Here is a 13,753-nt window from a genome sequence, read left to right on the forward strand (position 1 = left end):
AAGTAAATCATATTATTTAATTATTGTAGTAAATTAATTGTGGTAATTATTAATTGATAATGTGTTAATAATTTGTTGGTTTAATATAATCAACTTGGATGTCAGGATGTGTACACATTTAGGCAAAACCATTTTGACTTGGGTTGGGAATGTGGAACTGCAGTCCTGTGAGATCTGAAATTGACATTAACTATGATAAATTATACTTCATTCGTTCTCTTTCATAATATAAAAATGTTTCTTATTTAAAAAAATATCAATTACTTTTTTTTCTAATTTAATGATATTATCTTTAAAATATTTTTTATTTAATAGGAGTTTATGCTCCTTATGAAGTTTCAACAAAGGATGATTTAAGAAACAATTTATTTCTTAACTTTAGATTTTTTCCCTATAAAAGATAAGGGAGGGAGTATCTTACTTCTAGTGTCAAATATAAGTAAAAATAATGTCCTGGATGTTAAATTCAAATATATATATATATATATATAACTGAAATTATCTTGTTTGATGATATATTTTTCATTTAATTGAGGTTTTATTTCTATACCTCTTTTTATTTTTAATATCGAATTCCAAGGAAGGTTATTTAAAAAAAATATTTCTTTTTTAAATGAGATTTATACACTTAAATAATATTTTTTGTTTCTCTGGTTTAGTGTAAGACAAGTATTTTTTAGGTTAAATGGTAACTTTAGTTTTCTTAATTTTTTAAATTCACAATTTTGATTCTCCTAATTTTTAATTGTAACATTTAATTCTTTAGTTTTATAAATTAGTCCTTTTGTTCATTTGTTAGATTGTTAACTAACGATTATGATTAGTAGAGTTATAAAGTTAATTATAAATTAATTTTTTAATAATTAATGCTTTTTAATTCATTTATAATTAACTATGGTTTTAAAAAAACTAAATAGCAAGATATAGGAGTAAGATAGGACATGTGACTTAACATGAGTAAAAATAACTCTTAAAATGTTTTCATTCAATAATAAATCTGAAGAACACTCTTGTTCAATAATAGTTTCTACTTCCAACAAATGTTCTCATCTAATCTTATATATTTTAAAATTTGTTAATTCTTTTCAAATATATTCTCAATTAATTCTACAACTGAAGATTAATCACCAACGATAGTAAAGCTGATGGATACTTCATATTAATGTCATGGTGATAAAAAAAATTCTTAATCTTAGGTTCAAAAAATAATTCTTTGAGAAGATAAGTTATACCCTGATAGTGTAAAGTAATCTTACATCATCATTCAACTACACTCTATCATGTATAGTAAGTTTGTTGACTTTTATGATAATTATTTTAAAAGTCGTATTAATGATAATTTATGATTAAATGATAATATAAAATTACTTTACTTTTTTCAGGGCATGACCATTAAAGTTTTTTAAATTTTTTTCTTTATTTATATACTTGATTTTTTGATTGTTTATATCTTTTGGTATAAAATTCTTATCATTATTTTCAAATTGAATTTTAGTAATATCAATAATTTTTACAAATATTTTGTCAATACTTAAAAATAATGTTATATAACAATATAGATTATTTATTGTAAGTATAAAATATTATTTATATATTTAAAATATTTACTATCAATTTTAATTTATATAAAATAAATATTTATTATAATATATACACACACATTACCTGGATACAAAGATGTCCTAACCATAAATTTACATTACCTTTTGAGAATAACTCTAACATTTAATCATATTCGTCTACAATAGGGAGAAAAAAATTTAATTCCCAAAAATCATCATTTCTAGAAAACTAAAATTCCAAAAATCATAAAAATTTGTTTGATTAGTATTAATATATTTTCTAAGAAATCCATTTTTTTATATTTGGTTATAATATAACTTTATTGTGCATACAAGATTTTTGTACAAAAAATATCCTTTATTAAATATTTTTTGAACTCAAACTATATTTCAAATATAAGATTTAGAAAATTTAATTATAAGATTTAAATAAAGTTATATATTTAAGTATATTTTGTGTGATTGCTAAAATTTAATTTAAAAAACTCCACTTATTAGAAATTAAAATGAACATTTATTATGTAGTTGTAAAAAAATAATATATTTTAGATAATTAAAATTTTTCCTTATTCGGAAAAGTTAGATTCCCAATCCCCCTATAAAAAACTTAGTTTAATTTAGTATGTTCTACCAAATGCCCCTAAGGATTCAAAATAAGAATGTTTGGTTGCAAAAAGAAAAAAAATGAGAAAAGAGATGAATAGAAAAAACAAGTAAGAAATAGTACAAGTGGATTCTACCCATTGTAAAATTATTTCTCTAGAACCAAATATGATACCAAAGATTTATAATATACTGTTCAACTGAATGAGGTAGTGGCTTACTTATCCTGTCCTTCTATTTATACTTGTTTTGGTTTGTCCTACATTTATTTAATCAAACATGTAACTAGCCAGTTTATGCTGGGCTGTCCTTTACTTTTTATCTTATTTCAAATCAAACAGCCTTACTTTAGAACTAAACTTATTTAAGCTTGCTGGGCCAGCAGGACCTTGATCTCTACACTACACTTTCCTTTCATTTTTCAATAACAAGAGAGAGAGAGAGAGGCGTAGTTCACTTCACTTCACCACTCTCGCAACTTCAATTCTTCATTCTTCTTCTCTCTCTTTGACAAGTGTCAACAATTCTCCTGTCTCGTTCCGTCTCCCGAATCCGTACGATTTTCTTTGAGGGTTTGATCGCGCCGATGTCTGTTTACCACGAAATCGGAGGCTCTTCATCCATCATCGGCTTCCGACCCTGCTTCACCAACCGCGCCAGGCTTCGCTGTCCCGCTAAGATACGCTTTCGCTTTTGAGGTTTTTTTTTTTCTTTTCCTCTCACACATGAAATAGTAATAATCGCACGAGGTTTCCTTTCCACTCAAATTAACAAAAAAAAACTGCTAGATTCTGAAGCAAGCGTTGTGTTGTGTTTTATTTTCGATTCCATGGCCAAAGCTGTTGGAGTTCGGTTCCACCCTACTGGTGTTGAATTAGTTGTGTACTTTCTGAAGAGGAAAGTGATGGCAAAAAAAATCTGTGATGGTTTCATTGCTGAACTTGACATATACAAGTATGCTCCTTGGGGTCTCCCAGGTACATTCATAACACTAATTTAGCATAGTGTGACTCTTTGGATAATTTTCTCTTTAAGCAGTTACAAAATTAAGCTTCTGTCATAAACTATAATTATTTTATGAACTATATTTCTCTTTTAAGTTCTTTTATTTAATTTCTCCAAAATGGTGCATAAGTTAATGTTAAGTTACAGAAGAAATTTAGTTCATTTTCTCTAAGTACTAATTGAAAACCGAATCTATGAACGTCCTTTTGTTTGCTTGAAATTAATGAGGTTTTACTTTTTGGTGGTTTGCTTTTCAGATAAGTCTTGTCTGAGAACTGGAGAATTGGAATGGTACTTTTTCTGCCCGCTAGAGAAGAAATATGGCAGTGGGAGCAAGATGAAGCTTGCTACCAAAATTAGGTATTGGAAAGCTACTGGGAAGGATAGAGTTGTTCAGCACAATAATCGAACTGTGGGGATGATAAAGACACTGATATTTCACACGGGTAAATCGCCTTGTGGGGAAAGAACTGATTGGGTTATGCATGATCATTCATAGGCTTGAAGATAAGGACCTCGCTGACAAAGGGATTGCTCAGGTATTCTTTCATTTCTCAATTGTTATGCATCATTAAAATTTTGGGTTAAATATGTTTCTTGTCTCCATAAACAGGACAAGATTCACTTTTATTTAGTTCCTAAAATAATTGTCTCCTTATTATGTAAATGTTTCATGTGTGATCCATATATTTCTATAGATGAGAGACTAAAATAAAAACAATTTTCTATGAAGGACAAGGACAACCAAAAGGAGATGATTACTTTTTAAGGGACAAAATGCAAACCTTTTCCTATTTGTAAGAATTAAAATCAATTTAATCATAATTTTTTTTTTTTCTGGAAGAGCTTTACTTAGGAAACATATATATATATATATATATATATATATATATATATATATATATATATATATATATATATATATATCAGTTTGTTGTGAACTGTTGAATATGTGGACGTTTGTGAATTTGTGCCTTTGATTGTGAATGCACATATGACATAACATAAGGATATGTATTATTCTTGCTACTGTTGGTATCTATTTCACAGTAACAGTTTAACAGATAATATATGAATACATTTTGATGTTGAAATTTAGCGTGGATTTTATGTTGCCACCTATTGCGTTGCTAGTGGCATCAAAATGGAATTTGTTATTTCATGTTTTGTCTTACACCTGTTGGCTGTTTGTATATGACAAAATTAGCTGCCCTTCTCACCACCTTTGTATCATTTGCTGATTTTTTCACATCTTATTGTCCTTGCGAAAGTATTTAAATTAGTTCTCCTGGTGTATTTTTGTGGCAGGATTCCTATGTAGTCTGCAAGGTCTTCCAAAAGGAAGGTCTTGGTCCCAGGAAGGGGGCACACTGTGCGAGACCATTTAATGAGGAAGAGTGGGATGATGAGGAAATTGGAATACCTTGTGCTGCTTTGACTGCACCAGTTCCCATCTTGCCTATGACATCTGATGGTTCTGTTCCAAATGACAATCTCCCTGCTAGTGGATGTACTGGGTCAGCATCCATATCATGTCTATCAGGATCACTGCCTTCTCCTGGTACAGTAAATCCTACTGGTCCAAATGATCAAGCTGCTAATGATAATGATATTTTACCAATGCTTGATATTTTTAATGACGACAAATGGTTTGAGGTGCACTATATATTTCTTCTTGTTTGTGCATTCTTTTTGGGAAATGCTGTAATATTTGTTTTTCGTTGTGTTATGTTCCAGTGCCTATTATCTGTAGTCTCCTCATAATTCAAGTGTCATTTTAATTTTTATCATTTGATTGTGATGTATGGGTTAATGTTAGTTGGATATGCCTAATTCCAGGGACTTATTTATCTGAATTTAAGCCTTAATATATGCATATTGTCTTGTAATATGCTTGTGTATACTCATTTCTTGACATATGTTGTTATGCTTGTGGGATAACAGGAGGTCTATAATCCTGGTCAGGAAAACATTGTTGAAGGTGCATCACCTTCAGATGATTTTTTTGAGGGCTTGGAAGACTACTTGGCTGGTTTCTCCTCTGGCCAGAATACTGAATTCAACACAAACGGAATGCGGCTACTACAGGTGATGTTGGTAACTCTGATGAATTTTTTGAGGGCTTGAAAGACTACTGGGCTGCTCTGGCTGGTTTCTCCGCTGGCCAGAATACAGGTGATATTGGGAACTCTGATAACTTGGACTTCATAGAGTTGAATGACCTAGATACCCCATTGTTCTATCCGATCACACAACCTTGAAGTTAATAAGAGTCGCAATAAAGGGGCTGTTTTGGTGATGACTTACGACTGACCTTTGGCAACTAGCTAGAGGGCTATTTAAATTATGGGTTTATCTTATTCTGTGCTTTGAACTTTGGCACTCAAGTTCCGCGAGTGATTGTGTGTATGTGTTTTTATTTTTTTTTTCATTTTAGAACTTCCTTCTCTTGACGAGAAAATTGTGTATTTCAACATATTCATTTGGGGAATATCTTAAACATTATATCAAGAGATTCACTAAAATACCCAACGTCTTGCTACTTGGTGAGAATATTGATTAAGGATCATAAAAAATACGGTTAAATACTTTTAATAAATGTTTTTTTTTCAATATCTATTTTTTGCTTGTTGCAATTAAGGGTCATTTGTCATTAAGAAATAAACTATTTAAGTATGCATTTTCCCTAATTAATTTTCAAGTGAAATTTAAGATAACCAACACATCTCGTGTCTAAGGGTATTTAAGATATTTTAATAAGTGCTTTTAATTTTTATTAAAGTAAATATTAAATGATTTTATTCAGGTTTTACTAACGACTGGCTTGCAGTTCCAGGTATTGTTTACCGAGTGTTTAAGATATTTTATTAAATGTTTTAATTTCTATTAAAACAAATATTAAATGATATATATATATATATATTAAAAATAATCTAGTTTCCGATCTTTTTAAGGCAGTGTGAAGTACTAATATCTGCCTTATCTATATGAGCCCTAGTGATAATATTAAAAACAATGTAATATAAATAAATTATAATTTTTCGCAAGTTCTATATAGAAGATTATTCGAAGAATAATTCATTGTAAAGAAGAATAATTTATTAGAATTCTTAATTCTGTGTAACAGCTGTTATTTCCAAATTTAAAACGGAATAGCCATCATCTCATCTACTTGGATGTTGGGACACTTTCTCAATGACTCAATATATTGTTGATTACGAACAATTCTTGTATTGAGTATAATATTTATAGAGACAATTAGATAAATCTCTGCCCTTTGTTTAATTAACTTTAACCCCTATGGTAGATATGGAGATACGAACCGACGCTCTCTGTTTTAGAATTTCTGTTCTTGAATAATCAGAAGTTGCCATCAAGAAGTTCTGCAGTTCAATCAACTCCAATTTTCCTCTTCTAAAACCTAAAGAAAGAAAAATGCCGTATAGGCCATCTGCATAACTATTTCTCATAACTTATCTTAACAAATGGTTAGGTACAAATCTTCAAAATAAATAGGTTATTAGCAGATGAAATCTAGTCAAAGCTCTTGATTCAATGCAGATTGGGGTTTGTTTGCTTTATACACATCCCTCTTCCAGCAGGAATATCTTCTCAGCAATCAAGTGTACCCAACAACATAGCATTATTCCATTTACACCCAAGTGTACCCAATCAAGTTGCAAAGCATGGGCAGCAGTCATAGAAAATACAGTAGGAGCCTTCAGCTTTTCATTCAACTCAGGCAAGCAAACAAATAATGAAGGGGAAAAAATCTAGAAAATTTGACACCAGTTAGTCATGAAGCTGCTAAGACAATGATCCTACTTATCTACGTTATTCAAAATGTCTAATTTATTCCAACTCTACACACACTAGAAATGAGAAACCACAGTACCATTTATCTTGATTCAACAGCATAAGTCTCAGAGCCTCTTAAGAAAGATCTGCGCCACCAAATCTGGAATGCCTTGCTCATATTTGGGCACTCAGTTCCATGCCTTGAGAAATGGCGAAACCATTCCATGAACAGCACATACTGCTGCTTTAAAGGTAGAGTAAGAAGTGTCTGCCCCATAGCCTCTTCCAAGGTCCTCATATCAAGCCCTTTTCTGCATCTCTGCAGCCAACCAAAGTCCAACAGCATAGGTCCAAACCATGCTTGGAGAAGCCCTGATCTAGCTTCCAAAGGGCATTGCAGTTTTCTTGTACCCATTGCAACAAATAAGATTGCTGACACTCTACTGAGTTCATATCTGATCATAGGGGATGCAATGTCATGCATTTTAAGAAGTTGTTGCTGATGTGCCCATATATCCACAAAGTCCTCTGCCACTTGTCCATCAAGCATAATTTCCAGCAACCAGTTGATGTTGTCAACCTGTCTTGATATTCGCTCAATCAGAGGCTTGTTTGAGTCCTTCTTCATCAACCTTTCAGGAGGGGTGGTGTCAGATGCCTCCTCAAAGAGACTGATAAGTGAACTCAAACACGAGTCACAAACAGCATATAGATCCTCCTTGCTGAGGTCAAGATGGTTCTTCTCATACACAGAGCTTTTGCAAAGAAGACCCTTGACTAGTGACTTCATTTCATTTCTGGCATTTGCATCCTCACAAGTGCTGATAGACCAAACAAGTTGTTGAGCCACATTTGGCCTGGAATCTACTGAGTCATTCAAGTACAGTCTTCCTAAGATGTCTCTTGTTGTTGCATCATCGAACTCAAATCTTGTGAACAGGCTCCTCAATTTCTCTTCTTCCTCCTCAGTCCAAGGAACCGCCTCAAGGTACTTCAAGCAGCAACGAACGCCCTTAGCAAACACAATTCCTGCTGAAACCTAGTCATATATCAGGTTAACCTCGTCAGTGACAAAGTGAATGTTTGAATTCACGTTAGATCATCCAAAGTCACATTGAAATATCAACTAACCTGATTTTAGATAAATATTCACATAATTTGTTTCGTGTTTGAGAAATTAATTCTAGATCCAAAATTGATTTTGAGCTAAAAACAACTTTAGATAACTTTTGTATTAAATAAAAAAATAGTTACTAAATTTTACAACTAACTTGCTGTTAGAATAAAAATGAAAACATTTAAACATAAATTACTTTTCAAGTACAAGTGTGAAGGTAAAATTGCATATTAGATAGGAATGAAAAAACTGAATAACATATAAGTGAGGAAAGACCCACCACAATTTGAGTTAAAGTGTAGTATCAATTTCCTTGTGTGGGGGGTGCTCGTGGTCTATTGGTGAAATTTTTCCGGTTCACTTCAAAATCAGTTTTAACCAAAATCAATTTCATTTAAAATTGGTTTTACACATACTGATCCAAAGATGTACTAAAATCACCCATGGGCAGGCTCAGCTCCAAATATATTGGTCTATAGTTCCATATATTTCCCCTTTTGTCATAAAAGATTTTCTGCTCAAAAAACTAGTTAATGAGCTAAAAGTTGACTTCACCTTGTATACTTTATTTTACCCATATCAGTGAAGAGCATGGCTTTAAATAGCATTGTTCACGCAGTTGCGGCTGCAATGTCAAGGCATTTTTACTCACCGCAACTGTAATTACGGCCGCATCAGCCACATAATATAAAGGTTTTCTGACTCATTTCAATGCAACAGCAATTTAAAACCATGGTGATGAAGGTAAGAGTAAGAAAGAGCAAAATGTGAAAAAATAGGAAGCAACCTCCAAAATATCAATGGAGCGAGAAACACCAACGTTGATGAGGGTCTTGGTGATGCGATCGTCGTCTTCAAACATAAGCTCAATGGTGTCTCTGAACACTCCCAAGTTCTCAACTTCCATGGTGGCTCCACCCACACCTCTCTTGCAATCAGCTATCAAACCCGCAAACACCTCCGAGTTCGCTCCCAGAACCTCTGACTCCACCTCCACCACCATGCTCCCGCCGCTCCTCCCTCGCAGCTTCAGCTTCACGTCCAGCGCCGCCGCACTCTCCGGCGGCGGCGGCGAGGAGTCGCGGAAGCTGTGGGATCGAAGCTGCGAGGCGGCGGGGGCGGGATCGGAGTCGATGGGAGAGACTCTTCCCGGCGACAAGATCCGGCGCGGGTCGATCCGGCCCACGATGGGAAACCCGGATTTGGCGCTCTGCGGTGAGTTTGGGACCGAAACGACGCTGGGTTTTGAAAAAGATTCTGTTTTGTTTTTGTGGCGCGATTTGGAGTGAGGGATTGTGTTGACTTCGGGGCTCGACGGAGGGATTGCGAACGAGCAGCACCATGCTCGCCGCCGAGGCTTACGACCCCGACCGCCGGACCACCGGTTCATGAGAGAGAATAAGGACTAAGGATCGAAGATGTATGCGTTGTTTTCTGGACAATGGTGATGATTTTTTCGACTTTGTTTTGGGTGAAGAAAATGAGGACAACTTGTCTCTGCTTTTTTCTTTCTTTTTCCACCTTCATTTCTAAGTTTTCAGCCTCCAGCTGTTCCATTAATAATTTGTATTTATTTTGAGATAATGTATATATTTCTTTTTCATCGCATTGACCTCATATACCCTGTTTTAGTACGTACGTACGTAAAAAAACACACATAGAAAATAACATTTTTTTTCATATATATTATGAAAACAATTTTATTCAAGTTGCACTAGTATTATTTATTTACTGTTAGTTAAATAAGGTTTCAAATGTTTGATACAAAAATAAACATCCACTAAAAATAAATAAAAACACATACAAGGATTATAATGTGGATTAAGGTGTGATATAAGACTGAGGAATGGTAGTTGGGGAGATTAGGAGAAAAAGAGAAAGGGGCATAGCGATGATTGCATTTCACTGATAACAATACAAAGTGACAAGTAAAGCAGTGATGATCAGTAGCATCATTTTGGGAAAATGATAAAAGGTTAGGAAGTGGATGTGCTGGCACCACTGGCATATGGCAAAGCCATCCAACAGCAAAAAGCCATAGTTATTCGGCGCCAAGCAAGGAACTACTTGCCAAATTCTAATATTCATTCTCTCCTCAACTATCACTATAAATTAATAATGTTGATTTTAGAAACTATTTTTCAGAATATTTATTTAAAAAGCCTTACCTTGCGGCTAGCATTACTAGAATATTATAGAAAATAATTTTTGTAATAGTTTCTACAATATAAAAATTTACATTTTTTTTATCAGCAAAGACACGATGGATTAGGGGTACAAGTCGTACTCCAACTCTTAAAAAAAGATGGATAATTAATGTAAAGTTTACATTAGAAAAATTAGTTTCTAACTTTCTATAATGTAACTTCTTATATATATTACAGAAATTGCATATTTTGAGCTATTCACTTAAGCAATGACCACAAATCATTAGCACACACAAAGGAAAAACATACTGATAAATACCTAACAGTCATGAAACTTGCTTGATGATGACTCTATCGAGCTACTTCTATGTCGGTTGCTCCTAAGATGTTGCACAGATACTCAACAAAGATGCATTCTCATCACACGAGAATTCACTTTTCCTGTCATTTTTTTCATGAATAAAAAAGTGTAAAACGTGGAGATATTACTTTCCAAAATAAAGTATATGAAAAAATAATTATTTTATAACATCTTAACAAACATAGAAATACATTTTCCTAATCTCATAATCCCATAAATAAATTAAGATAACTTGAAACAAACACCATTTTATAATAATAACAGGGTGGGAATGAGAGTTCTCAAATTGCAAAATGGTATAAATAACAACACCCAAGTCCATTAAGTGAGGAGCCAATACAATGCCTAGTTTAGGAGTCCAATCTGCATACCCCCGCTTATGGGCTCATGGCTTGGGCCTGGATAGAGACAACACTACCGTCCAACACAACTCCCAATTAAACCTCTTGCAATAATAAGGGACTTGCTATATTCACTTTCTTTCTTTATTTATCCACTCTTTTGTTTTTTAAAGTAAATAAGGGAGTATATTTTTTGGAAAACAAATTAAAAATGAGAAAGAATAAGCAAAAAAGGGAAATGGATATAGCAACTGCCAATACTAACAGAGGTAAATATCATCATATCGGTGGTGAAAACGCTGGAAGGAAGAAAGAAGCAGAAACTTTGAGAGGGATACGAAAGTGACGTGAGATAGTATAGAATAATTGACCCCAAAAAGAATAGAATATCCAAAATCTAAGGAGTGACGTGCATGCAGCATCTTGGGCCACATTTTAGGGTCCATGACATGCGTACACGTTTAGATCGACGTGGCCCAAGCCCATGGCGGTGCCCGTCCACCGTTTCTGAACACGTAAGTGCGTTCTCATACAAAACACGATTGCACGCACCATTTTCTCTGTCCGTACGATGTCAGCTTGGAGTGACATGTGTATCATCCAGCGTGCCACGTGTGTTGTTGCGTGCCGTCACAATAGACCGCCATATATCAAGCGTTGTTGTTTGTTCCCCCAACGTCAATACATACAATTCTCATTGTTGTTTCCATAATAACAACTAAACCTACTACTCCACGATTAGTGAGAGCAAAGCTTTTTATGTTTTTCGGATTTGCATTGAGATATTACCATATAATATCGCGGAAAAGGAAAAAATGGAGGCACCCATTATGTTACCCCTTGAAAGGACTTCGTCAATTGAAAGAGAGCCCAGAACTCTTAATATCAACCAAATCCAATCCGCTAGGGTAAGTCATCATGCTTTCTTTCATTTCTCAATTTTCTTTTTCTCTGGCTACTGTCTTCTATTCATATTATAATTCTTCTACCATTAAGGTTGATGCTATATATAAACCAAACTTTAATTAATATATATATAGGGTTTAATGTTTGGTGGATTTAATTAATTTACAGGAGTTAGCAATATATATATTGAACACAAAGACCATAGAAGAAGCGTCCAGAATTTTCACGGAGGTATCTAGATACTTCTTCTCCTTTATTTCCGATTTGGCTGTTTGTATTCCGTTGAATATGATTGACGGAAAATATATCATGTAATATAATTGGGGAGGGGGGTTGTATTGTATGTACCGATAATTAATTAGGTGCCCTTAATCTGGACCATGAATGTGTACATATGATTTGAAGACGCATGCATGATGCATACTAAAGGTGAAGGTTTTCTGGTAATTTAAATGCTTTATACTGTGTATATGATTTTTGTTTGCATGAAGATTTACGGCTCTTGGTCATGATATAATTTTATGAGAATTGCAAATTTGCAACTTGAAGGGGACGGAAAAAGAATAGCCATGTAAGTAGAAAAATCGCATGAGTCAATTGTGTATTATTTTGGATTTACATGAAAAAAAATGTTATCAAATGGTGGGTCTAAGTAGTGAAAATTTTGAAGTTCTTTAAACAAGTGGTTGTATATACAGAAATTTGGTTAAAGGAAGACAATCCACTTATGAATACATTCAAATTTCTTAAAATTAAAAAACAGTTTAGATAAGCAATCGAAAACATTCCTGCTAATTCTACGAAAAAAAGTCTCTTTAAGATGGCCAAGAATTTGAAACTAAAAAATTAAAGAAAATATTATAAATACAATTTTGTTGTGATTTTTAATTCATTCAGCACTTTCAATTTTATAAATAGGTTGAAATCACAAAAATTTGTATTTGAAATTTTGGAGGTACATGCAGAAAGATACTAACAGAATTCTTTGAAGTGTCTATTAAGAAATTAGAAAAAGTGAAAACAAATTATCAAAAAAAATATTAATGTATTTTCATTCTAAATTTTAATTGAATACATCTGGTCATTTTTTAAATAGAGTTTAATAATGTAATTATTGTTGATATGACGTAACTATTGTAAAAGTTACAAATTTATTATATATGATTGATATGATGATTCGTGATTAATAAACATAGTTAATGGATAGTTTTTTTCTATTTTATTAAATATTTTTAAGTATTATTATTGAAATAATAATTAAGGATTTTCTCAATTAAATATTGGCAGGGGTTGCAGCCAGTGGTTAGTGCTGCTTGCTGCATGAGATCCGGCACAACAATGGACATGGATTTGGGTGAAGAACTTGAAGTGTTGAACTCCAAAGACGCAACAACACAAGTAGCCCCAGCAGCAGCATTCAGAGACATAGCATCTGCACCTTTCTAGAACAATTTGAACAACTCAATTGACTTGAGTTCTTCATGATGTTGTGCAATAATTGTAGAATATACTCCACTTATTAGTTAGTTTGTACATATCGTTTGCCATACACGTTGAAATTTTGGGTTCTTAAGTATATTTCACATGATTCGTTATCCCCTATTTTGGGTGCTTTTCCAATAATGTTCGGTTGTTTAACTGCCTCATTATGCATGTTTTGGTACACGACAAGTCTTTGTAAAATAATTGAAACTCAATTATATACTTTTTTATAAAAAAAATAATGGGCGGTTTGGTTTAAGTGGAGTAATATATAATTAATTTGTCTTGAATTTGATTTAGTTAGGTTTCGAAAACCGAAAGCTAATAATGTAATGTAAATTCATCGTCAGTGGAGAACCTCGTACTGGTGTCCAACAAAGATTGGAAGAAAGCATAGAGATGAATTAATAATTCACATTCACATGATAGAT

At 33.1% G+C, this 13,753-nt stretch overlaps 2 protein-coding genes and 1 pseudogene across 3 annotated transcripts; 2 read left to right on the forward strand and 1 right to left on the reverse strand.

Annotated features, from left to right (window-relative positions):
* The first annotated feature begins 2,552 nt into the window (after positions 1-2,552).
* On the forward strand, positions 2,553-5,712 carry LOC114413222 (annotated as a pseudogene). The gene is made up of 4 exons (XR_003666879.1): positions 2,553-3,142; positions 3,428-3,709; positions 4,479-4,731; positions 5,115-5,712. The product of XR_003666879.1 is annotated as an NAC domain-containing protein 82-like (transcript).
* A 791-nt stretch (positions 5,713-6,503) lies between these two features.
* LOC114413223 (BTB/POZ domain-containing protein At2g13690-like) lies at positions 6,504-9,639 on the reverse strand. Its single transcript, XM_028377490.1, has 2 exons — positions 8,873-9,639; positions 6,504-8,007 (listed from the first exon to the last, which is right to left on the reverse strand). The coding sequence occupies exons 1-2, from the start codon at positions 9,473-9,475 to the stop codon at positions 7,069-7,071; spliced, it is 1,542 nt and encodes a 513-aa protein (XP_028233291.1). The 5' UTR covers positions 9,476-9,639; the 3' UTR covers positions 6,504-7,068.
* A 1,976-nt stretch (positions 9,640-11,615) lies between these two features.
* Positions 11,616-13,460, forward strand: LOC114413224. The gene is made up of 3 exons (XM_028377491.1): positions 11,616-11,842; positions 12,009-12,071; positions 13,128-13,460. The coding sequence occupies exons 1-3, from the start codon at positions 11,750-11,752 to the stop codon at positions 13,284-13,286; spliced, it is 315 nt and encodes a 104-aa protein (XP_028233292.1). The 5' UTR covers positions 11,616-11,749; the 3' UTR covers positions 13,287-13,460.
* The last annotated feature ends 293 nt before the right edge of the window (positions 13,461-13,753 follow it).

This window comes from Glycine soja, chromosome 5 (genome assembly GCF_004193775.1).
Source record: "Glycine soja cultivar W05 chromosome 5, ASM419377v2, whole genome shotgun sequence".
Taxonomy (NCBI): domain Eukaryota; kingdom Viridiplantae; phylum Streptophyta; class Magnoliopsida; order Fabales; family Fabaceae; genus Glycine; species Glycine soja.